This window comes from Suncus etruscus, chromosome 17 (assembly GCF_024139225.1).
Source record: "Suncus etruscus isolate mSunEtr1 chromosome 17, mSunEtr1.pri.cur, whole genome shotgun sequence".
NCBI classification, from domain to species: domain Eukaryota; kingdom Metazoa; phylum Chordata; class Mammalia; order Eulipotyphla; family Soricidae; genus Suncus; species Suncus etruscus.
The window spans coordinates 69449553-69474658 of record NC_064864.1 but is presented as its reverse complement, the minus strand read 5'-3'; the positions used below and the strand labels follow the sequence as shown (position 1 = coordinate 69474658).

The 25106-nt window shown below is 51.4% G+C and overlaps 1 protein-coding gene across 1 annotated transcript in view; it reads right to left on the bottom strand.

The window, feature by feature from the left end:
- Positions 1–6905: 6905 nt before the first annotated feature.
- Positions 6906–25106, bottom strand: part of FANK1 (fibronectin type III and ankyrin repeat domains 1) — a 35861-nt gene continuing 17660 nt past the window's right edge. Inside the window, exons 4-13 of the mRNA XM_049790453.1 lie at positions 19787–19964; positions 16700–16824; positions 11506–11587; positions 11070–11144; positions 10040–10105; positions 9188–9353; positions 8090–8233; positions 7727–7804; positions 7373–7417; positions 6906–7248 (exon numbers count right to left, since the gene is read on the bottom strand). Coding sequence (XP_049646410.1) covers positions 7156–7248; positions 7373–7417; positions 7727–7804; positions 8090–8233; positions 9188–9353; positions 10040–10105; positions 11070–11144; positions 11506–11587; positions 16700–16824; positions 19787–19964 — 1052 coding nt within the window. The 3' untranslated portion in view covers positions 6906–7155. The remainder of the gene's footprint in view (positions 7249–7372; positions 7418–7726; positions 7805–8089; positions 8234–9187; positions 9354–10039; positions 10106–11069; positions 11145–11505; positions 11588–16699; positions 16825–19786; positions 19965–25106) is intronic.

Genomic DNA, 25106 nt, shown 5'->3' with positions numbered 1-25106 from the left:
GTGAGGTCCACACTCATGCCATTCATGCCAGTCTCACACTCATGCCTGGGTTCCCACACCAAAGGCAACAGGTCATGGGCCACAAGCCACCTGTGTGGCTGGGCTGTGTGATCTTGGCTACACATCATCTGAGCTCTTAATGCTCACCCACCCTATGTGCCCCAGCAGCCCTTGGTCACCTCTTCTGAGGGGAGGTGCAGGGACCTGTCTGCCATTGGCCAGGTCCACGGAAGCTGGACAGAAACCAAAGCAGAAACTGGGGGACCGTCTACTCTGTCTTTGACATTGTCAGAGCCTTAGATTCTTCACCTCCCTGATTGTTGGGTCCTATGATCCTGTCTTGGGGAGTGGGTCTGTGCTTAGACTAGGAGTGGGGGCTAGGTTAACACTGTGATCTTCTTATGGTCTTAGGGGGTTGTGGTCTGTTGTACATGTGGCCTACAGATTCCTGTGCCTTGTTTCAGGGTGAAAACCTATTGACCTAATGAGCCCCCCATCCCTGCCCTCCATCTGCAGGAGCAAGAATCAAGGGGTGTCACAAGGTGGGACCTAGTATCCCATCAGCATGATGTTCATCCCACGGGAGGCAGACTTTCCTGCAAGGAAGCATTTTAGACCCCCTCCAGCCCCCCGATTTTTATATGGTCCTATAGGCCCGGAGCCTTAAGTCAAACCTTAAACAACAAAGGCCTGTTTCCCACCTGGGGCAGCTCTGCAGCCTAGACTAATGGGCAGGAGTCAGCACCCCAGCCCCCCACACCCCACTGGAGGCTCAAGGCACCTTATTTTGGGCAGGTGTGCAGGGTCTGCCTGCCGCCCCCCACCATCAGGTGAAGCCCAGCCCCAGGAGTTGCCAAGTCTGTCCCGGTTCTCAGAGCGGGCGACCAGCAGAAAGAAACATTTGGACAAATGTTAGGCTCCAGCTGAGCATTTTTGAGGACCTCACAGGAGCTCCAGAGCAGCACCCCCTGCTGTGACGAGGGTGGCTCAACCCCTCCCTGCTATGCCTCTCTGCTGCTGTGAAGCCAGTATCCTCAGACGCCTCTCAGGAGCTGAGGTCCTCCAGGTGCTACCCAGATCCTGATGCGGGACTCTCCAAGAAGCCCCAGCATTCCTAAGTTTACAGAGCATGCTGAGCCAATGAGTCCCCCAGGCCCATGATCCTCTTCCCTGCCCTCAGCATGGAGCCAGTGCAGACCAGCACCCCAGGTCCCTGACATTATACCAGCATCCCACGTCTCCTCCGTGCCCGTAAGACCAACCCACTGCAGAGACACTCAGACAGCTGAGGCTTTTCTGCCGCTTCACATCAGTCAGACCCCCAGTCCTCGCATTACCCAAGCCACAGTGCAGAAGCCCCCATCCAGGTGTCTGTCCATCATACAGAGCCATCACTACTCACACCACGGCCCTATTCCCCACTGCTTCCTGACCACTAGCCCAGGAGCCTGAGCCCAGAGCCCTTTCCATGCCAGATGAGAAGGGACTTGATTTCCCCCAAATCCTAAGGAAGCACAAGCCCATCTTTCTTCTCAGAACAGGGGAACAAGGGGGTGGGAAGGACTATGATGGCCAGTTGCAAGGAACTCAGCAACCATCAAACAGTCACACTAGAGTCTAGTCCAGGGGTCTCAAACTCGCAGCCCTCCATACAACATTTTATGGCCTGCGGCCGACCTTCAAATATCGCAGTATTTGCGATTATTCGCTTACTGAATAATCGCAATAAAAATCGCATTAGTAAGAAAAAATCGCATTAAACATTCGCATACCCCAAGCGTTCCATTTGGGGTATGCAGATGTTTAATGCAATTTTTTGCGATTTTTTTTTCTTACTAATGCGATTTTTTATTGCAAATATTCGGTAAACGAAATCCCTTATGCAGCCCTGCCTCACCCCGACTTTGCCTCCTGCGGCCCCCCCAGGTAAATTGAGTTTGAGACCCCTGCACTAGACCCAATGACCATTGGTCACACAGAACACCGCAACCATAGTCACTGGACCCAATGACCATCAAATAGCCACACTGGTCAGTGCTGGAGCAAGCCCAGCCAAGCAAGCCCTTCTGAAGTAGTAGGCACCCCATTCCCCCCTCCCCAATCATAAGCACCAAGCTCAGATGCTCAGCCTAGTCTGGCGTTTAGATCCAGATGAGCATCTTGGATGTGGGCATCTTGGATGTTCATAGGGGACAGGCATCAGGGCAAGGAGGAAAGCACCAGTGTCCCTGAAGCCTCTCCCCACTCTTCCCAGCACAGCTGTCTGTGCCCCTGCCCACTGCACAGCACAGTGCTGGCCCTGAAAGCCAAGCACTACCCACCTGGTCTAACCTCCTCCACCACCTGTCCTGGGACAGGCTGGCCCTTGTGCACATCCCTGCTCAGCTTCTGCAGGCAAACACGACTGGCTGTTTCCATAGGAAAAACGTCATTGTTAAGCATAATATAGCCAATAAACGGTAATACAGGCCCGAAACAGTTGTGTCCTAGTCACTGTCTCTGACCACGAAATATATGGTACAGAAGAGAGCCGGCGGAGCAGAAGGCAAGGCAAGAGCGCTAGAACTTGCCTTGGAAAAAAATGTGACTGTGTGGCCTACTTCAAGAACTCCCCTTACTTCCCAAAAAAGAGAGCAGAAATAAGAAACTTTACCCAACTTACCCCAAAGAAAAAAAATATATAAGCATGTTGGATTTATTTGTAATAAATATTAATTATAAAGTCCTAGTAGTGTGTATGGTGGATGGTGAGGCCTTTCTCGGCCCGGCCTGGCCCAGCCAGGCCCGACCCGGCGCCTGCAGCCCCTTTTGGCCTGTGGGTCTATGGGTTCAGGATAATGGTAAGGAAATGATCCACAGCAGTCAGATGAAGTTTCAGGAGACATTCAGCCCCTAGGGTTCTGTTTCTGAACCCAATTTGTTTTTCTGAGCTTTAAAGTACCTCTTGTTGGGCTGGAGAGATAGCATGGAGGTAGGGCATTTGCCTTGCATGCAGAAGGCTGGTGGTTCGAATCCCAGCATCCCATATGGTCCCCCGAGTCTGCCAGGAGCGATTTCTGAGGGTAGAGCCAGGAGTAACCCCTGACCGCTGCCGGGTGTGACCCCAAAACAAAAACAAAACAAAACAAAGATTAGCATTTGGCTTTGGGGAGGGGTAACAGATTTATTTTCCACCTGGGAATAACATCAACTTTTTCTAGGGAGGGACATCACATTCGCAGTGCTCAGGAATCATTCCTGGTGGTCTTTAGGAACCTTCTGGAATGCTGGTGATTGAAACCAGGTCAGCCATGTACAAAGCAAACCTCTTCCTCATATTACTCTAGCCCTATATCTATAACTTTTAAAAACTATTGTTATATATATTGTTATATATTGTGATAACACAGCAGAGAGGGCACTTAGCTTCTATGTGGCCAACTTGGGCTCAATCGCCGCCATTCCATAGGGTCTCCAGAGCCCCCCAGGAATGATGCCTGAGTGTAGACTCAGGAGTAACCCCTGAAGGGGCTGGAGAGATAGCACAGCAGTAGGGCCTTGCACACGGCCAACCTGGGATAGGAACCAGGTTTGATTCCTGGCATCCCATATGGTCCTCTGAACCTGCCAGGAGTGATTTCTTAGTGCAGAGCCAGGAAGGAGTAAACCCTAGCACAGCCAGGTGTGGTCCAAAAACAAAACAAAAAACCAGGAGTAACTCGTGAGCACCACCACTAGGTGTAGCAAAAAAAGAAAGAAAGAAAGAAAGAAAGAAAGAAAGAAAGAAAGAAAGAAAGAAAGAAAGAAAGAAAGAAAGAAAGAAAGAAAGAAAGAAAGAAAGAAAGAAAGAAAGAAAGAAAGAAAGAAAGAAAGAAAGAAAGAAAGAAAGAAAGAAAGAAAGAAAGAAAGAAAGAAAGAAAGAAAGAAAGAAAGAAAGAAAAGAAAGAAAGAGAGAGAAAGAGAGAGAGAAAGAGAGAGAGAAAGAAAGAAAGAAAGAAAGAAAGAAAGAAAGAAAGAAAGAAAGAAAGAAAGAAAGAAAGAAAGAAAGAAAGAAAGAAAGAAAGAAAGAAAGAAAGAAAGAAAGAAAGAAAGAAAGAAAGAAAGAAAATATTGTGTATCATCCAGCTTAACTGAAAAAAATAATTCCCCCATGTGGATTTACAGAATTGTAGCAATTCTAGTTGTCAAATCTGTCAACTAGCAGGTGAAAATGTTTGTACCCAGAAACTGTCAAATCTCACTAATCTAGACCCAGTTGATATACAGCCAAGAAAACCTAAAAAATACAGAATAGACCTTCTTTCAGAGAAGCCCTGATAATAAATTCATATACATAAAGTCAGACTCCAAGGGACAGAAATTCGGAAAAACCGGGGTGGGGAAGGCACCGAAACTAGACCCAGAGCCACACCCTGCAGATGTGATGCACCCCAGGGTAAGACTGGCTCCAGTGTCCCCTCAGTCCCCCAGAGAAAGAAAGAAGCCAAGTGGGGTGCCTATGACTACTCAGTATCTCAATTTTAACTGGGATTCCAAATCAGAGGATCTGACAGGTCCAAGAAATGTGAATTTTCAAAGTTCCACTATTTCCTCACTTAGCAAAAGGTGCATCCAAACCCCACTGAGATATTACGTCGTACCTGTTCTCTCAAAGCTCACAAAACTAGGACACACCAGGAGCTGGCAGGGCCTTGCAGGGTCGCAAACCCTCCCCCAGTGTTGGTGGGAACAGGAGCCCATCTACAGGCGCATTAGAGATGCTCAAGTACAGACTTGCGCCTGACCCAGCAGTTTAGCTTTCAGGGATCCATTGAAGAACACAAAGTACTAAACCAGGCAGATAAACACTGGCCCTGCTCACGTCACAGATGCCAATAGCCAGACACAGGGAACACCACAGTGGTAGGCGAAGAGGGAAAGAAGGAAGGTACAGCGTGTGTGTGCCCCAGAATATGGCCCAGACACAGGAAAAAGAAAACCCTGTTTCATGACACAAGCAGAGCTGAAAGGGCCATACTTGCTAGTGACATTCAGAGGAAGAGGGGGAGGTCAGTGGGGAGGACACTTGCCTTGCACAAAGGTGACCAGGATTCAATCCCCGACACCCCCTAATAGTCGCTTCAAGAAACACCAGGAGTGATCCCTGAGCAGAGCCATAGGTAAGCCCTGAGCATCACCGTGTGGCCCAAACCACGCCCCCCCTTCAAAAAGAAAAAAGAAATATAAATAGGAGTGGTCTTACTTCCATGTGGAATATAAAGAAAACCAGGAAACAAACCACCTCGAATTCTGACCATAGACCTGAGGTGGCCAGGGCTAGGGAACTGGGTGAGAGGAGCCAGAGGGTGGGGTGGAGAAATGACCTTGGCACACTGGTGATGGGCAATGTGGCAACTCTCCTGTGGACTATGAGGGAAACCAGTGGCATCCTACCACCTTCTATGGGCCTTATTCGGGAACAGGTCTGCCTGCAGATGTAAGAAGGGTTAGAGACCAAATGTCAGACAGCATGAACTTGATTCAAACATATCCATGTATATGAGCATATTCCACACACATGGAAAAATAAAAGTTCTGCCAGTTGGGTCAGCGAGATATTGCGTGATCAGTGCCAGTCTTGCACAATAGTTTCCCTGGAGAACCCCAGCACCTCGCCTGCTTCTGAGCCCTGCCAGGAAGGATCCCAGAGCACACAGCCACCTGGTGCGAACCCTGAGCACTGCCAGAGGTGACCCAAATAGCCCCCCCCCCCAAAAAAAAATACCACCACTAATTAAAACTCTGCTGCAAGAAAGGCCAGAACACTTCCTCTGGGAACAGAGAGACATGCATAGTCCTAGATTTACACATAAATTTAAAAAAACCAAAATGACCACATTTAATATTGAATCCCCCCAAATTACAAAAGAACCGACAAAATAAAATTCGAGCAACTCTAAATGAAAAGAATAAATCAGGGAAAGCAGGGAAGAATCAGGAGCTGCTGCCGGCTGACGGAGAAGGTCCCACATGCCCTTCTCCCTTTAGCCCCATGAACAGGGCCCCCCAGACCACTGGCTCCCCGAGGTCATGTGGAAATGGCCAAGCAGGGCACCCAGAGGTGCTCAAGAGACACTCGCTACTTCTCAATGTCTGGGCCTGAGATTCAAACACTGGATAAACCCAGAGCTGTGAGGGCCGTGGGGCTGATTGGGGCCTTCAGACTCCCACAGGGCTAGCTTCCTTCTCCCACCAGGGCCACTGCGACAGACATGGGCCCCAAGCCTGTAGTGCCACCTCCATGGAGTCCCCCCTACCATCCCTGGAGTAAGAATGAGGTGCAGGGGTGCACGAAGCTAGGGGGACTTGAGGATTCTCAAATTTCATGCAGACAAAACCTTTGCCAGCCCGGCTCAGCCCAGCATTGGTCAAAAAACGGGGCCATGGCAGAGTCGGGACTGGGTATACTGGTTGCCCTGTGACCAGGAGGACCCAGCACAGAGCACTCACTGATCATGAAGACTTTGGACTGGCTTCCCAAAGGGCCTGCACTTGAAAGGGTCTCATTGGACATCAATGCAGGTAGAAACCACCCATGCGGTGCCAATGGGGCAGTGCTGGGAACCAGGACAGCAGATCAGGCGCTGCCAAGGTGGCAGACAGTGTGGGGTGGTGGGCACCTCCCTTTGATGGGATCCCCTAATGTGCAACCTGTGTGCAGGCTGGGAGATGAAGGGTCCTGAGGCCCTCACAGGGGGTAGGGGGCTCTGAGCTCTGGCGACGGTCACGCCAAGGACCATCTGCACATACACTGCTGGGGGTCCTGGCCACAGTGCCATAACAGCAGCAGGACCAGGGCCGAGACACCCGCTCAGGGTCCTGGAGCCTCCTGAGCTTCCCAAGGGCAGCCTTGCAGAGGCAAGGCTTTGATGGTCACATAGGGAGACTGTCCAGGATCCTGCAGGCTCAGAGGAGAGAGCAAAGTGGAGAGGCAGGGGCATGCAAGCCCCTGTCCATAAGCCATCAGTGATGACAGGTTAAAGGTTAACAGTTGTATTTCAGAGCCGGGCCTGTGAATCGTGGGGCGGACCTGGGCCTCAGCGTCCAGGGGTGGAGGCAGGCATCATGGCAAGGCAGGCCTAGGCCTCGGTGCGACCGTTTCCCAGGGCAGAGGCACGTATCATAGCACAAGCGGGCCTAAGCCTTGGTGGGGCCCTGTTTCTCAGGGTGGCAGGTAGGTGGCTTCTTGGGCATCTGCTTCTTTCTCTCTTCTAGCAAGGACACGACATTCTAGGGCACAGGAACAGGAGGAGACAGGAGGATGGAACAGGCAGGCCAGAAAAGGAGAGGAGGGGAGGAAAAAGAAGAGGAGAGGAAAGGGGAAGTGGGGAAGAGGAGAGGAGGTTGCACCCACCTGCCTGTCGAAAACTCGGGCCATGTCCAGGACTCCTTTGCCAAACTGTAGGAGAGGAGAGGAGTGGGTCTGCACGGCCACGTGTCTCTCTTTGTTGGCATGCATCTTTGTGTTTCCATATCCATGTATGTCTGGTTTTGCACATATCCATGTTTATCCATGTGTTCATGTTCCCATGTGTTCATCCATGTGTGTCCCCATGTGTCCCATGTCCCCATGTATTTGCCCAGGTGTGTCCCCATGTCCATGTGTTTATCCATGTATGTATTCCCATGTGTCCATGTGTTTACCTATGTGTATGTCCCTGTGTGTCCCTGTGTATCCATGTGGCTCCCTCCTCTGTCAGGGGCTCACCTCATTTTTGACACTTGCATCTGCGCCTCTATCGAGCAGTAGCTGGACAAGCTCCTCATGGTTGTTCAACACGGCCACCTGGGACGACGCAGGGCTCAAGCCTCACCAACACAGGACAGGACGGGGTGTGGGGACCCGACAGGGTGGGAGGGACACACTGCCTTTCTTTGTGCTCAGAGGGGCTGAAGGAGGCCCAGGCAGAACTAGTGGAAACTTATTTCTGCTGTCACCGTGGATGTCTAAAATATGGACCATGAGAAAGATTTGGTGCTGTTGGGCCAGAAGTAGGGACTGAGGGGATCCAGCTATATGGATGGGCTGGGACAGGGTCCAGACACAGGCCACCAGCAGCTGTGCCCCTACCATCAGGGGCGTCTTCCCGTCCTTGTCTCTCTTATTCACATCAGCGCCAGCATCAATGAGCAGAGATGCCACCGCCTGGTTTCCAGACACAGCTGAGACCCGCATGAGTGGCGTCCAGCCCGACCCAGCATCCACAGAGTCAACCTGCCATGGGAACAGTAGCATTGGGCTCCCCAGCACCCACCCTCCACTCAACAGCACCCAGGAAAAGATGGGTCCCACCCAGCCCCACCCAGCCCCCTCTGGGCCAGACCCACAGAGGCCTATATCAAGGCCAGACTCTGGAAGCCCCAACACATGGCCTGTCTTCTCCTACTTTCTCCTCTCCTGCCCCTCCTCCCTCTTCTCCCGGGACCTAAGAATGAAACCGATTCCCAATCTGCGCCCCTCGCTCTGGCCCTTAAAGGACTCCAGAGCCTCTGGGAGCAGCACAAAGAGGTATCAGATGTGGATGGGGTCATCTAGGAGGCCCAGCAGCTCCTCACAGGCTCACCCCTAAAAGGATCCCACAAACCCCCCTCTGTACTGTCCCACACCTCTGGGTACAGCTCCACCTGAAAACTTCCACACAGCAGTCTCCATTTCCAGAAACAGAGTTTTCTCCAAGATCCCAGAGAAGGCCCCACTTCCAGGCAGAGCCAAGGATACAGAAAGACACATGCCACAGAGGCACTGCCATGGACATGGGCACATGTGTACATTTTAGAGAGCATTCTCGATGGTTCCAAGCTCTAAACTTGTGGCTTTGCTAGAAGTTACCCATGAGCCAGTGAGGAGAGGGGCTACTTATCCTGGCAACTTCAGGAGGGTCTCAGCTCTCCTTCATGGGAGAGCCATGGGAACCCCCAGTTGCCACCATTCACTGTGATCCATACCAAGTAACAGCCTCATGTCCCAGGGTACAGGTGGGTGGGGCACTGAGGGCTTTTATCCCCGAGCTGCACTCAGAAGAACCAGCCACAGAGAAGTCCAAGGTCCTTCCTGAGGCCATCAGGGAACAGGAGGTGACAATCTCTCCCACGCGCATCACCTGGGAGTCCCGGAAGTGCCACCCATGGCCCCTCTACTCCCCACCGTGGTCTGCCCAGCCTGACTCACCTCACACCCATCCTTGATCATCCACTCTATCACGTGGCAATGACCACCATCGGCCGCCCAGTGCAGCGCAGTGCACCCTCCCAGGTCCCGGGACTGCCACGACGCCCCGCTCATCCTCAGGCACTTCACCACGTCCAGGTGGCCAGCATAGCAGGCGAGCATCAGGCTGGAGCACAGGGATGGACAGTCAGACACATGGAACCCTGGGGCTGCGTACATGCTTGAACTCAAGTGAAGGGCTCAAGAATCAAGTTCTCGGAGCCCCAAAATCAAAATAAATAAAATAAGCCATGCTCCCTGCATAAACACCCCTTTTGGAACTCAGCCCTTTTCTTCTGGAAAGCTCTCGGGTTCTGTCTTTAGAGGTGTATTTTGGTTTTGCTTGGGGGGACACACCAAGTAGTGCTCAGGGCTTACTCCTGGCTCTGCACTCATGAATCATTCTGGCAGGCTTGGGGGATCCTGTGGGATGCTGGGGGGGGGGGGGGTCGAACCTGGAAGGCAAGCACCTTCCCCACTGTGCTATCACTCTGGCCCCAGTGTTCTGTCTTTGGTGCCTGCTGGTTGCTTCTGCGACAAGATTTAATGGAAGTTGTGATACACTGGGACTCCCAAGGGGGCCAGGGGACGGCTCAGCACTCAGTCAAGTGCCCTCAGTGATGGGGATTTTAGTCACCTGCTGCCCCTGGGAACCCCCAGGAAAAGGTGAAATGGGAACCAGTGAATGAACCATGAGTTCCATCCTCTGGGGCTGCTCACCTTGGTGAGAAAAACCACATTGAATAATGGGGTTAAGTCCAAATCCTGCCAGCCATAAGCCCCGTGCCACTTCCTAGGAGCACCCCCACCTACCTGTCCTTGCCACTTCCGTTCTTGAGGTTCACGTCTGTGCCATTCGAAAGCAGGATTTTCACAAGACTGAAAGAAACCACCAGAAGGAAGGAATGTTACCAGCTAGGAGGTTTGGAACAAAAGGCTGCAGTGAAATAGGGACATGCTTCGAGAATCATCTCCAAACACTGAAACGCTGTTTCCAACTGGACTTAGCATCCGGCATGATGAAGTCCCAAAAACACACTCTTCTACCTATCTTTTTTCTTTCTCTCTCTCTCCTCTCTCTCTTTCATTCTCTTCTCCTCTCTCCTCTCTCCTCTCATCCCTCCTCTCCCCCTCACTCCCCCTCTCCTCTCCCCGCTCTCCTCTCTTCCTCCCTCTCTTCTCTCTCCTCTCTCTCCACTCTCCCCTCTCTCCTCTCTCCCTCTCTCTCCCTCTTTCTCTCCTCTCTTCGTCTCTCTCCTCTCTCTTCTCTGCTCTCTCCTCTCCATCTCTCTCCTCTGCTCTCTATCCCCTCTCTCCCCTCCCTCTCCTCTCTCTCCTCTCCCCTCTCTCTCTCCTCTCTTCTCTGCTCTCTTCCTCTCTCTCCTCTCTCTTCCCTGCTCTCCTCTCTCTCCTCTGCTCTCTCCTCTCTCCCCTCCCTCTCCTCTCTCTCTCCTCAGTTCTCTCTCCCCTCTCTTCTCTCCCTCTCTTCTTTCCCCTCTCTTTTCTCTCTCTCCTCTCTCTTCTCTCCTCTGCCCTCTCTCTCTCCTCTACTCTCTTCTGTCCTCTCTCCTCTCTCTCTCTCCTCTCTGCTTTCTCTCCTCTCTCCCCTCCCACCCCACCTCTCCCCCCTCTCCTCTCTCCTCTCTCCTCTCTCCCTCTCTCTCCTCTCTCTCTCTCTCTCATATCTCATCTTTCTCTCTCCCCCTCCCTGACACACCCACCTACATCATCCCTGCTCTGTGACCTGTCCTACACTCATGCCTGAGTCCAGCCCTTAGGCAGCAGTGGAAGAAGAGCAGCCCCCCCCACCAGAGCCCACAGGGCAGAGCGGAGAAGGCCCTACCTGGTGTAGCCCTTCTGTGCGGCCACCATAAGCGCAGTGAAGCCAAATTTGTTGGGCACGTCCACCTGAATGTTGCTGGGGGGACAGAGACCCGTCACCAGGCCACTCCAGCTCCCCAGAAAACCCCCAGTGGCCTTCCCTGGGCTGAGACCATCCCCTGCTCATGGAGAAGATCGTGCCCCACAGAGGGGGACGTGCTGCTGTGAACTCGAGGTCCTGGGTGGAGAAAGACTAAGCGACAGCACCTCGAGGTGAGTGTGTGTCTTGCACAGAGCCACCCAGGGTCCTTCCCCAGCAACCTGGGTGCTCCCTGAGCCTGCCAGAAGGATCCTGAGTGCAGAATCAGCACTGAGCAGCACTGGGTGTGGCCAAAACCAACAAACACTCCAAGGGTGAAGACACGGCATGGAGTTGTCCCCAGTCCAGTCACACTTACCCTCCTTGGAGCATCCGTACCAGCAGTTCTTCGTCGTTGAGACTGACAGCTCGGTGGAAGTGTTCACTGCTGAGTGGCTCTCCTAGGGCAAGACAGTATACCCACAGGGTAGGGCAGACAGGGCATGGAGGGGCAGTTCCCCGCTGCTCTGAGGTCCCCTAATGATATGGTGGCATCTGGCTGGTTTGATGGTGCCTGATGATCTGATGGTACTTAGCTAGTCTGATGATTTCCCATCTAATCTTATGGCATCTGGCTAGTCTGATGGTACCTGGCTGGTCTGACAGATGCCTCACTAGTCTGATGGTGCCTGGTTGGTCTGATGGTGCCTGGCTAGTCTGATGGCAGCTGGCTCATCTGACAAGCACCTCTCCTATTCCTTCCCTGACTGCTTCTGGCTTCCCCCAACCTAGGGCACAGCCAGTAAAGCATCTGAACCCCCAGGGACTTGCAGCCCAGGTGGGGTGACTCTGACATGTTGACAGTCACTCTCTTGGTTTCATCAGAATTACTGAATGTCTATCACAGGGCCCAGGAAAGTCTAGAATCATGACGGGCTGGTCCCATGTACAATGGAGCCACCAAACTGCTTGAACTGCAAAACCAAGACACCCAAAACTTTAGTAGTTCAAATGCCAAGTTTCAGGGCTGCCCAGGGCTGGAGCCAGCAAGGGGCATCCCCACAGGAAAGCCTAGGGGAGGGGGGGGTGGATACCAGAAGGCGAGTCTGGGGAGCAGAAGAATTGAGGACATTGGGAGGACTCAGGGAGCACTCAGGGGTGAGCATGAAGGATACCGAGATTACATGTCTCAGCAGGGGCCCAGCAGCTACATGCCCCTTCTCCCCCGGCACAGCCCCTACCCTCGGGCTCTCCTGACACTCAGGCCTCCCTTGCACTGGGCCACGAAGTGATGTCCAGGTCTGGGGCCCATCCTGGGGGTCCAGAAGCCAGCCCCTTTCCTTTATGCCACTTGCATCACAGTGTCCACTCCAGACTCTCATCCTCAGGCCTCAGAAAATGTCTCCCCAGCCCTCTCCTTTACAGTCTGGTCTACGACACCTCTGGGGAATGGGAGAGACAGAGGGTGGAAGTGGAGAGGATGGGAGGGAGGATAGGGAAAAGGGAGGCAGAGGAAAGAGAGGACTCAGGTACAAACTCAATTACCCTCTGAGCTACCAAGAACAATCACAGCCCAAATACGCACAGCAGGGGCACTGGTTGAGGAGTCACAGGACACAATGATACCAAAGGGGCGTAGAGCAATAGTCCAGTAAGGAGGGTGTTTGCCTTGCACATGGCTGACCAGGGTTCAATCTCCGGCATTCATATGGTCCTCCAAGCCCACCATGAGTAATTTCTGAGCCCAGAGCCAGGAGTAACCCCTGAGTACCATCTGGTGTGGCCCAAAAACAAAAAATAAAGTATAAAAAGAAACTAAAATTTTTAATTCATTTAACTTTCTTTATAATTGCTGCAAATTAAGTAAAAGAAATAAAAATATCAACTTTCTAAGAGAATCTATCTGTCTGCTTTCCTGATGGGGGTAAGACCGGGACAGTGTGTGTTTATTCAACCCCAAATCTAAGAGCCTGAGTGAGTAAAGCTCATTTACAAGCTGTGTAAAGAGGGCAAGGCAAGAATATCAGGATCTGAGAGGGTGTGAATGGGTGTTTTAGAGCTGTCCTGCTCTGGTTCTGTAAACATTTCTACTCAGAGAAAAATTAGATTATAAAGGATGATAAAAACAGCCAATTCTAAACACCAAGAAAAAAAAAAGAAAACAATAAAAAAACTGGTTGGAAACTCAGTGCCAACCCAAGATCCCCTTTCCCACATTTGGAAGGTACCCAGGGACAGAGAACCAGCCTGGAGATGGGGTGAGGGTGGATGAAGTGTGGTTTCCTAGGCAGTGACCCAGGGCTGATTTCTTTTGGCTTCCCTGGTAATAAATTCAAGCCTAGACAAGAGATATAGCACAGCTGGGAGGAAGGGCACTTGCCTTGCACACAGCTGGCCTGGGTTCAATCCTCAGCATCCCATAGGGTCCCCCAAGCCTGCCTGGAGGGACCTGAGTGCAGAAGCAGGAGTAACCTTTGAGGCCTGCCAGGTGTGGCCCAAAACCAAGACAAAACTCAAGGTACTGTGAATAAGTATGGTCCTCTAACTTGTGGGGATTCCAGAACAAAACTCAGGCCCCCACATATTCACACCCCTGCACTAACCACCTTCCATCTCCCACTTGTTCCCTGGCATCCTCCCCAGAACTTTCTACAGCTGTAGATCTGGGACAAGCTACGAAGCTAGGGCCTTGCTGGGCTCAGGGACAGAGGCAGCCAAAACCAGGCTGCCCCTCTGCTGATGTGGAAAGATCTGAATCGTGTGAAAAGGACCAGGGTATCCCACGGAGCAGGGAGACAGCCTGGCCATTGGTCATTCCCAGCTAGACAGGTTTAGGTCCCAGGAAGCCTGAGAGCTCTTTCTGCCTCTGGGACTCGAGCCTGGAGGAAATTTCTGGGCAAAAGCTCCTATGTCTACCGGGCCCCCAGACAGGAAAGCGGGATGAACCCCAGCTGGAACAGATGGACAGAGGATCCAGAAAAGGGTGGTATGTCCCCACACCTGAGACAGAGAATGGCAGTGTCTCCCCACACCCCACACAGAGACATGCAGCAAGGCTGACAAACTAGAACCAGATAGCAGAGGAAGAACAGAGGAGCCCCTGGGCCCCGGAGTCCTGCAGGACCTTGTGGGGTCAGAGTTGAGAATAGGATGGGGTTATCTGATTTATCTGCTGAGGGGTCACCTTCAGCAATACTTTTCCAGTTACTGGAGAGAGAGGAAGAAAGACAGAGACACAGAAACAGAGACAAGCACTAGCCAGTACATGGCCACCCCAGTGTGAGCAAACCCCCGTCAACACATCTGGTTTTCTGAGCACCTCCAGGAGGGATCTATGAGCACCTCCAAGTCTGACCCCAAATTCCTCAAAAAAAAAAGAGGAAAGATGAGACAGGTGCCCCTGGTGATGAGTCTGGAAGATACAGGTCTATGCAGGGTGTCATAAGGCCCAGGGTAGAGTCACAATGGTCTGTGTAAGGGGTCACAGTAAGAGGTGGGCCACATGCACATGTAGCCCAGCAGTACCTTGGGGCTCCATCTCCTCAGCACCCCTCCATCCTGGACACACACACATCCAGTCTTTGCACTGTAGTGCTGCAGGAGATTGAGCAGATGCCTGATCCCGGTCAGGGCAGAAGGTGGGTCTCTCAGGTACAGTGAGCAAACCAGCTCACTGAACGCATTGCCTATGACCTGGTGGCAGGTGCTTCTCTGTAAAGGGCACCACAAAGAGGCCCTGAGCTCCATTTCGGGAGGAACCCTTGCATATCTCCTGGGGCCAAGGAGGAAAGAACTGCCTGGACTCTAAGGCTGTGCTTTGTGATGTATTAAGATACTTTCCCATGGGTACAGAGCACTGGCCCAAAGAGGCCCTTTTGGTTCCCATTAGTAGAACGTGAACATTTCTCACTGTCAGCAAGACCTTCGGGGAAAGGGTACAGGCTCCCTGCTACCTGGCACAGTCCCCCAGTGGGGTCAGTGGGAAGGAGAGAAGAAGGAAGAGAAAGAGGTGGACAGGGCCCATGGACCAGGGGTGATGGCCAAGCCTGTCAGAACCGAGCAATGTCAGGGGAGCAAATACTCCCCAGTCTCTGATGAAGAAGTTGACCCCATTCCCAGTCTACTCCCACCACCTTCCTGTCATGGTGACCCCTGAGATGAGGGACCCCAGTCACAGTGGCCCGGTCACTCCTGGACCCCATGGCATACCCCAGGAGACAGGAGGTTCCTAAACTAGCCAGATCCCAAACTGCCTCCAAACCACATCTGAGTCCCCACAGTCAGGACCTGGGAGGACAGGACTGAAGGTCACAGCAAGTACCAGCAGATGAGACATTTAAAATGGCATTTTGGGGGGCCAAAGTGGTGGCGCAAGTAGTAAGGCATCTGCCTTGCCCACGCTAGCCTAGGTCAGACCGCAGTTTGATCCCCTGGCATCCCATATGGTCCCCCCAAGCCAGGAGCAATTTCTGAACACATAGCCAGGGTTAACCCTTGAATGTCACCAGGTGTGGCCCAAAAAGCAAATAAATAAATAAATAAATAAATAAATAAATAAATAAATAAATAAATAAATAAATAAAATGTCATTTCTGGGCTGGAGCAATAGCAGAGCAGGAAGGGCGCTTGCCTTGCCTTGAGCTGGCCTGAGTTCAATCCCCAGCAGCCTCCAAGTTTAGCCAGGAGTGATTCCTGAGCACAGAGCCAGGAGTAACCTCTCAGTACTGCCGGGTGTGACCCAAAAACAAAACAAAAAGGGTGGCACTTTCACACAGACCCAAGACCCTCTGGCTTCTCATTGATTGAGCATTTGGGCTTTTTTTTTTTTTTCTTTTTTTGGTTTTTGGACCACACCCAGCGGTGCTCAGGGGTTACAACTGGCTATCTGCTCAAAAATAGCTCCTGGCAGGCACGGGGGACCATACAGGATGCCGGGATTCGAACCAACCACCTTAGGTCCTAGATCAGCTGCTTGCAAGGCAAACACCGCTGTGTTATCTCTCTGGCCCCACATTTGGGCTTTTATAAAATTTGAGTACCCAGTGGGCCAAGCGCACTCTCGCGCGCGCGCGTGCACACACACACACACACACACACACACACACACACACACACACACACACTTTAAAATCCCCATGGCGAGACCAAGAGCTGGTAAAGGTTCTCTTGCTGACCCCAACTGATCTTCGGCAATATCAGAGTGACCCCTGAATGCTGCCAGGAGTGGCTTAGCACACCCAAATAAAACAAAGAACTGGCACCTCCACCCAAGGTCAGAAGCAGATCAGCCCCTTGGGAACTGGGAACTATGCAGAAGGCAAGGGGAACCTCTCCTTGCTTGAGAGGGGGCAGCTCTCAATTGCCATCCACACAGCCTCCAAAAAACCAGCCCTGGGGAAGGCAGATGGGGAGAGGACTTGCTCAGCTACACCCTCTAGCTCTCCCCCCATCATCCCAACCCCTGGATACTTGTCCACTGACGGGCCAGGGTGAGGTCCTCGGGCTCAGAGCAGAAGCACTGCTGGCCTGGCAGGACTGGTGCCCCCTCCCCCATGACCCATTGTACTACTCACTGGTAGTGGACACAGACACCACAGGGCTGTACTCGCAGTCGCCCGAGGGGCTGGTGACTCTCAGTCGGAACCGGTACACGGTGCGAGGCTCCAGGCCCTCCACTACATGCTGTGTCGAGTAGCCACTAGACAGGGGAAACAGGGCAGGTGGGCCTGAAGCCCCCAACAGGGCCCCTGCCAAAGGCTCATCCAGGCCCATGCCCAGCCCAACAGGGCCTCCAACCCCTGTGCACCATAGGAACCTCACAGGCCAGCTTAGCCCTGCTTGGGGAAACTTCCACATCCATCCATGCGCGTCCCCCCACACCCAACTTGTCCTGGGCTTTATCTGTGTCTTCCCCATCTGTCTCAGGCACACCCAGAAATTCTGTTCTGTCTCCCCGGGACCATGTGGCCAACAACCGAAACCTGAATGCTAAGTGTGGGAGGCACTGGTGGAAAAAGGCAGGGGAGCCATGGGTTGAAGCAGTGGGACAGAAAGGGAGTGAGCAGGATGCGACATTTGTGGGATATATTTTTTAAAAGATAGTTGGTAATAATACCCAAAGACAATAAAAATGAGGGCCAGGAGAAGGGAGCACTGTGACTGTGAGAGTTGGGAATGATCACTCTAGATAAGAACTGGGTGCTGGAAGGAGGGAAAGGGATAGACAGAACATCCCTTCTGGAACAATAGTACAAAATAAAATGCCTAATAGGGAGGGAGAGAGAGTGAGAAAGAGAGAGGTGGGGAGAGGGGAGGGGACAGGGAAGCAAGGAGAGAGGGAAGGAGAGAGGGAGGGGGAGAGAGGAGTGAGAGAAGTTTGCCTCAGAGGCAGTTAGGGAACAGGGCTGGGGGAGAGAAACTAGGAACATTGGTGGCAGGAAAAATGCCCTTGGTGAAGGGTGTTGGACATTGCAGGGCTGAAACTCAATCATGAACAACTTTGCAACCGTGTATCTCACGGTGATTTGATTTAAAACGAGGATAGGATGCAAGGCCGGGCAGGCATCCAGTCAGGGACCAGGGCCAGACCACAGGAAGAGAAAGTCACGGGCCCTGAGCCGACGGACAGTGACCCAACACTAGATGAGAATGTCCTGGGAGGATGTAGAGGTCCTGAGGAAAGTCTTCCAGAGGATCACAGGGACTAGGACAGCGAAGACAAACCACCACCACCCCGCCCTGTCTGCACACAAGGGTCCTAGGTTCTACCCCTGCACTACATGGCTCTCTCAGTATCAATCTGAGAATAACTCCTGAGCCCTGAGCCAGTAGTAACTCCTGAGCACCACCAGGTATGCTCCAAAATCCAAAGGTAGAAATTTTTTTAAGGTGCCAGAGTGATAGCACAGCGGTAAGGCATTTGCCTTGCACGCAGCTGACCCAGGACGGACCTGGGTTTGATTCCCGGCATCCCATATATCCCCAAGCCAGGAGTAAACCCTGAGCATCACCAGGTGTGGCGCAAAAACCAGGAAAAAAAAAGAAAGAAAGAAATTTTAAGACATTTGCTTTGCACACAGCTGATGCGGGTTTGATTCCCAGCATCCCATACGATCCCTCGAGATTGCCAGGAGTAACCCTGAGCATCATTGCGTGTGCCCTCCCAAAATAAAGACAGGACGGAGGGGTCCATGGTGGGAGCTGGGCAGAGCTCTCCAGGTCCCCTCATCCACCCCCCCACCCCCCGTCAGGAAGGTCCATTTAGGGCACATGGGACGTGCAGGGTTGAGGCCACCCAGATGCAGGGAGAGGACCGCACAGTCTCGCTGCGCCACCTAGTGGACAGTCTGGATAATCCATGAAAGTGGATTCACAGCCACTGATCAATGGGGACCCTACTGGGATGGGTCAATGGTCTACTTAAAACACGCAAGGTGGCAAGGTCAAGGCAAAGGGAGAGTCCTGAGGTGGCACTAGTGCTGGGACTGGATGGAAAGGGGTTAACAGGGGGTTAGAGCGGGGGGGGGGTTTCTTCCCAACTCGGGGCAGTGGCAACAGGACAAGAATGTCCCTGCGGCCTCTGGACTCTCGGACAGGCCACCTCCGTGGGTAGGACCTGGTCCCTGGTGCCAGGCAAGAGGAGCACCTCAGACCAGCAGACAGAAGGGGTGCAGCAGGCTTCTCTCCAACCACCTCCAGGCCAGGCCCTGAAGGGGACGAGGTGGGGACCATGCGGGGGACCATTTCTGCATCATTCCTCACTGTTCAACCCCCCAGCTTTCAAAGGGTCACCCAGAAGCAGAGTCACTGTTTCCTGCTGGGTGGGGGGACAGACATGGGGAGGAAGTTGGGAGCTGTTCCCAGAAGGCCACACAGTAGTGTCTCCGCAACCACCAGTTCCTCATGAACTTCACTGACCCCCACACAGTTTTGGAATTGGATTGGGGGATCAGGAGGGCCCCATGAGCAGGACCTCAACTCCTCTTGTGGGAAAACTAACAGGCAGACTGGAGAAGGGGCCTGGCTGGATACAGTGCTCTAGGAAGGAGTGAAGGAGTCGGCAAGAGTCTCAGAGAGGGGTGGGAGATTCAAAGGACAGACAGCAACAGGGCCCGGGGGAAGAGCAGGTGGCTGAAGGGGTTGTAAAGGGCTCCAAGTGAGCTGTAGGGAGGAAGCTAAAAAAACAGGTAGTGGCCATAGATCAAGACACTGTCCCGGGCACAGCCAGTTGGGACCAGACCTATGTTGAGGGCTCCAGTTCACCCTCAGAACGTTCCAGGCATCTGGGCCACTCTCCCAATAGAGAAGAAGGTTTCATCACAAAGGGGCCTCTCCTTTGAGGCATCTTCCCCTGGGCATTAAAATGGGCAGGCATGGGGATCAGAGCAATAGCACAGTGGGGAGGGCATTTGCCTTGCATACGGCCAACCCAGGTTCGATCCCCAGCATCCCATAGGATCCCCAAGCACAGCCAGAAGTGTCCCCTGAGTGCAGAGTGAGGAGTAATCCTTGACCAATGCCTGGTATGACCCGAAACCAAAATGAAGGGAGAGGTACAGACACAGAAATGCAAACAGTGCCAACTCACTCCTCTCTCTGGGTTCAGAGAGTCACGGGTCCCAGCTAAGAAGGCAGTAAAGTGGGGTACGGCGGGCACCTACGTATAAATGATACCATAAGTGTGCGTTTTAGGGTCCTCTTCTTCAATGGAGAACCGGAGCCATTGGTCCTGTGGCCCCTGCCGCTTGCCTTTCTTGTCCAGGTCCCAGTACAGTTCGATGCTGTGATGAGTCACTTTGCCCACGACTGGCGGATGAGGCTTTGAAGATGGGGTGATTTCTGGAACACATTTTAAAGGGGGGGGGTGTGGATACAGGGTGTCATGACTCTGGTCCTTTCAGGAGAAAAATCAGATGCCAGGAGAGCATATTGGCCCTGACTCCAGGGTCTCAGGACATGAGTCCCTGCTGAGTACCCTTGGGAGAGCCGCAGTGGGCAGCCAGACCTTCGTAAGCTCAGGGAACGAAGCCTTCTGCCAGGCTGACTGGTACCAGACTAAGCCAGGTGGTCTACAGTGGTCTGGCCAGGCCACACCCATATCTCCTTGCAACCAAAGCTGAGAGAGGCCACGTCTGCCCTGAATCCCTGACAAGTGACAGACAGACATCTCTTCTGCAAGAACAGCCCTTACGAACTAAGCCAAGGAGAGAAACCCAAAGCTAAGAATAGCCCAGGCGGAAGCCAGGCAAGGCACAGTGGCCTGAGAGCCCTAGGCCCACCTTTCTGCAGGTGACCGTGCCAACCTACCTCCCCAAATACCCTTTGTGGGAGTTACTGAACTAGAACCTTTGAGGGTCTGTTGTGTGTTTAAGTTATGAGAGTAAAACTAGTTTGGGAATCATTTACATAGATAGGTTGTTTTTTTTTTTCTTTTAGGGTTTTTTGTTTGTTTGTTTGTTTTTGTATTTTGGGCCACACCCAGCAGCGCTCAGGGGTTACCCCTGGCTCTGCACTCAGAAATCACTCCTGGCAGGCTCAGGGGCCATATGGGATGCCGGGGGATCGAACCCAGGTAGGTCCCAGGTTGGCATCATGAAAGGCAAATACCCTACCGCTGTGCTATCACTCCGACTTCCCTATAGGTTGGTTTTACTCTTTTATGATCCCCTCACACAGTTACAAAGTTGTTCGTAATTGATATGGTGTCCAGGGCACATTTCCTGCCACCAGTGACCCCAGTTTTCCACCACCTTCCTACCTCGCCTGCCTCCTTAGTGGATCCCTCTTCCTCTCCTTCTCCTTCCTGTTCCCATTTACTTTGTAGAAACTGTGGTTTGCAATATTGTTCCTGAAGGGTCACCACGATTTCAGGAACAATATTGTTACTGAAAGGGGCACTATCCCTTTCCCTCCCTTCAGCCTGCGGTTCTTGTCCAGCGTGATCATTCCCAACTCTCTCGGTCCCTTCTTACACCCCTAAACACAGATCAACAGGCTCACAGGCACTATTTCCAACCCCTTTTAATACAGAAGCTTCTTTTCCTTGTAGGTGTCAGGTTCTTTTCCTTGCTGTGCCAGGGGCGAACGGAACCAGACCCAAACCCCCTCACACAGTGCTCTCCTGTCCTGGTCATACACCACCACAAAACTCATCTCTTTAGAAGCACTTTGGCTTCTTTGCTTCACATAGTTGTCATGGTCCAAATTCTGTCACTTAGCTGTGGTCACATCCCAAAATCCAGCTTAAATATTTCAGTTTTCTTGGGATGGAATGACAGGACACCAGGTGGGACGCTTGTCTGCCACATCCAATTCCCAGTCATCCACAGGATCCCTAGAGCCCTGCCAGTAGTGACCCCTGAGCACTGTCTTGTGTGACCCAAAAGCCAATAAAAACCCTATTATTAAACATGTAACTTTTCTTGGGCCCAGAGAGATAGCACAGCGGCGTTTGCCTTGCAAGCAGCCAATCCAGGACCAAAGGTGGTTGGTTCGAATCCCAGTGTCCCATATGGTCCCCCGTGCCTGCCAGGAGCTATTTCTGAGCAGACAGCTAGGAGTAACCCCTGAGCATCGCCGGGTGTGGCCCATAAACAAAAACAAAAACAAACATTTAACTTTTCTTAGAGATCACAAGCAGGAATAATGGGTGGGAAAGGGCTTTTATTTTAAAGTTTTACATGGGTTTTTCTTTCCATCTTGGCAAATTTTTTCTCAAAGATTTGTCAGAAATAAAAGGGAAAACAGTAGCAACAAATGACCGGCAGACGCTCCCAGGGATGATTATGTGAGGATTGATGCAGCTGTCGAGCACCATAAAAGCTCTGGTAGGAAAATTCTTATGCAGATCTGACACATAAAACAAGGTTATGGCCCTGCCGTCATTTGCGTAGTCATAAATCAAATGTGAGCCTGAACTGGAGAAGGTTCCAGACGGGACCTCCATCTAAGGCCCCCCGATTAGAAGAAGAAGATAAAATATGGCCCACTAGAAATCTGTGTTTAAAAAGCCATCATTGACAAATTACAGGTTTAAACACAAGCTACTATGAAGAGTAAGTAAAACACGGAATATTAATTAGGCCTTTGCTAGGTAGACTTTTGAAAATTTTAAAAAAGAAAAAAAATAACAGATGGTAAGAATAGAAATGTGCCAGCCCCCTCAAATGATACTTCAAGATGAGTTGGTAAAACCCTAAGTTTTGGGGGATGGAGCAATAGCACAGTGGGAGGGCATCTGCCTTGCACTCAGCTCACAGGCTTTGATCCTCACATCTCTTATAGTCCCCCGAGACTGCCAGGAGGGGGGAAAAGAGAGAGACAGTTAGAAACAGAGACAGAGAGAGGAGAGAGAGACAGAGAGGAACAAAGAAAGAGAAAGAGAAAGAGAGAGAGAGAGAGAGAGTGAGAGAGTGAGAGAGAGAGAGAGAGAGAGAGAGAGAGAGAGAGAGAGAGAGAGAGAGAGAGAGAGAGAGAGAGAGAGAGAGAGAAACTCATCTGATTAGCCCCAGGACCTCTAGAGAAAAATCTCAGCCCTCACACACTGAAGGCCAGATAAAACGTTTGTGTGTGTGTGTGTGTGTGTGTTTGTGTGTTTGTGTGTGTGTGTATGTGTGTGTGTATATTGAAACTATGTTAGTTATTCATGACAACACCCAATAATTTGCTCTTTGAAGCCAGTGCATAATATCTGCTGCTGCCTACTCTGGTACCTCCAAACAGGTCACCTTTTTATCATATTTTTTTTAACCCCATTGCTGCTTTTCCTCAAAGCTTTCTGCTGAGCTGATTGGCAATAAAGAGAGTCAACAGCAAGGCGGATGGATGACTGTGGTCGGAACCAAGTTTGCTTCATAAATCTCTCCGAAGCCCTTTGTCCTAAATGGGACACCAGAGCACACCCCGGGAAATAAACTGCCCTTCCACAATGGGGGTTGGGGGAGAGGGAGAACCCACACCAGAAATGGGGAATTACAAATCAGAATCATTAGTCTTTAGATTCTGCAGATTCCCAGGCTCCGGTGGTGGGGCCTGTTTGCGGTTGCCCTGTCCAGGCCCACTGTAAAGTCACCACATCTGTTCAGGGAACAAACACCCATGGCAGCTCCTGAGTTAGGACCTGTGCAGGCTAAGCTTTGGAGGTGGCTGATGGAGCATGAAAGCCTTCCCGAATCTTAAATCACAAAATAATTTGAGAGGAAAAAGTGGGTGTTTGGAAAGCAATGGCACTGATCAATTAACAGGAGTTTTTTAAATACCAAACAAAAAACTAGGGACAGAAACATTTAAAACTTTTTGTTTGTTTGTTTTGGGGCAACACCCAGTGATGTTCAGAGTTTATTACTGGCTCTGCGCCCAGAAATTACTCCTGGCATGCTCAGGGACCATATGGGATGCCAGGGATTGAACTTGGGGTCAACCACTTACAAGGCAAAATGTCCTCCCTGCTATGCTTCAGCCCCAAACTTGATCATTTACTTGATTAAGCACCATTTTCTCCCCAAATGGCCAAAGCATTGTAGTTATCTTATATGAAAGTAGTATCTAACTCATTGTTGTCAAAATTCAACTCAGGCGATAGTGATAGTGCAGTGGGTAGGGTTCTTGCCTGTGGCAGGTTTGATCCTCAGTAGTCCCTAGGGTATCCTGAGCACTGCAGGCATGATTCCTGAGCTCATATCCAGGATTAGCCTCCCAGAGTGCTGCTAGGTGTGGCCCACACACAGAAAAATTCAACTTATACAAAAGTACTGAAAGAACCAGCTCCCCGAGATCACTACCAGCAGCAGTTAGTGGATTCTTTAAAAGATATTTTTATCGTGGAAATATAAAATTTTACAAAAATGGTATTTCATCCAGGGAGCTCTTTGGCAGCAGCCTCTTAAAATTAACAGTCTGCCATAAATAGTCCTCCATGACTGGTACATGTAACTTTAACTCCATTTTTAAAGACAAATACTTGGAGCTAGCGTAGGAAAAGTACAACAGCAGGTGCCTTGCACACAGGTGACCTGGGTTCCAACCCCAGCATCCCATATGTTGTCACCCCACCCCCAAGCACAACCCAGACTAATTCCTGAATGCAGAGTGTCACAGGGTGTTAATGCCCCCCAAAAAATAAAAGCAAATATTCTATATGGTAATGATAGGCAATATCAGTAAAAAACCACTGTGCACTCAATTCTGCATAATGATGCACATATTTTTATAAGGCCAGTTAATTGCTAGAAACCAGATCATTAAGTCTTTGGATGAGGAAATGTGTCATTTTAGTCTTTGTTGCCAAACTGCTCTTTAAAAAGGGACATTTGGGGGCTGGAATGATAGCACAGCAGACGGGTGTTTGCCTTGCAAGTGGCTGGCCTCTGCTCAATCCTGGGCACCTCAGGGAATGATTTCTGAGTGCAAAGTGAGCACAGACCAGGAGCAAGCCCCCAAAGAAACAAAAACAAACCAGAAAACCCACCCAGGAGTATTTGTCAATGTGCCAACAGCACATAAGGTCAGTTCTCTCACATCAGGTGAACATGAGTATCATAGAAACCTCCAGTCCCCCAAAACCAGACACCAGTTGACAGACACTTCCTACACACAACACAGACCCAAGTGAAGTAGATAGGACCAGCTGGGAGCCTGGCAGTCTGGGCTGAGAGGGGTGGTGCCACAGGGAGCGATGCGGGGAGTGATGCTGTGACACAAGCAGGAGAAAGTCTGGGACTCTGGCCACAGTCAGGGGTGTGATCCAGAAGAACAGGCAGAGAAGAAGTGTCAATGGCCAGTGAACCCACTCTGGGGCTCTGAGTCCAGAACTCAGGTGACCTAAGAAGGAGAGTGGGAGGTAAGGTTGTGTGGACCATGCTGAAGAGATGTGAACCCAACAACTCAATTTGTATAAAGCCACACTTTAAAAGTATTGAGAATTGCCTTCCCTGGGCCGGAGAGATCGTACAACAGACAAGACACTTGCTTTGCATGCAGCCT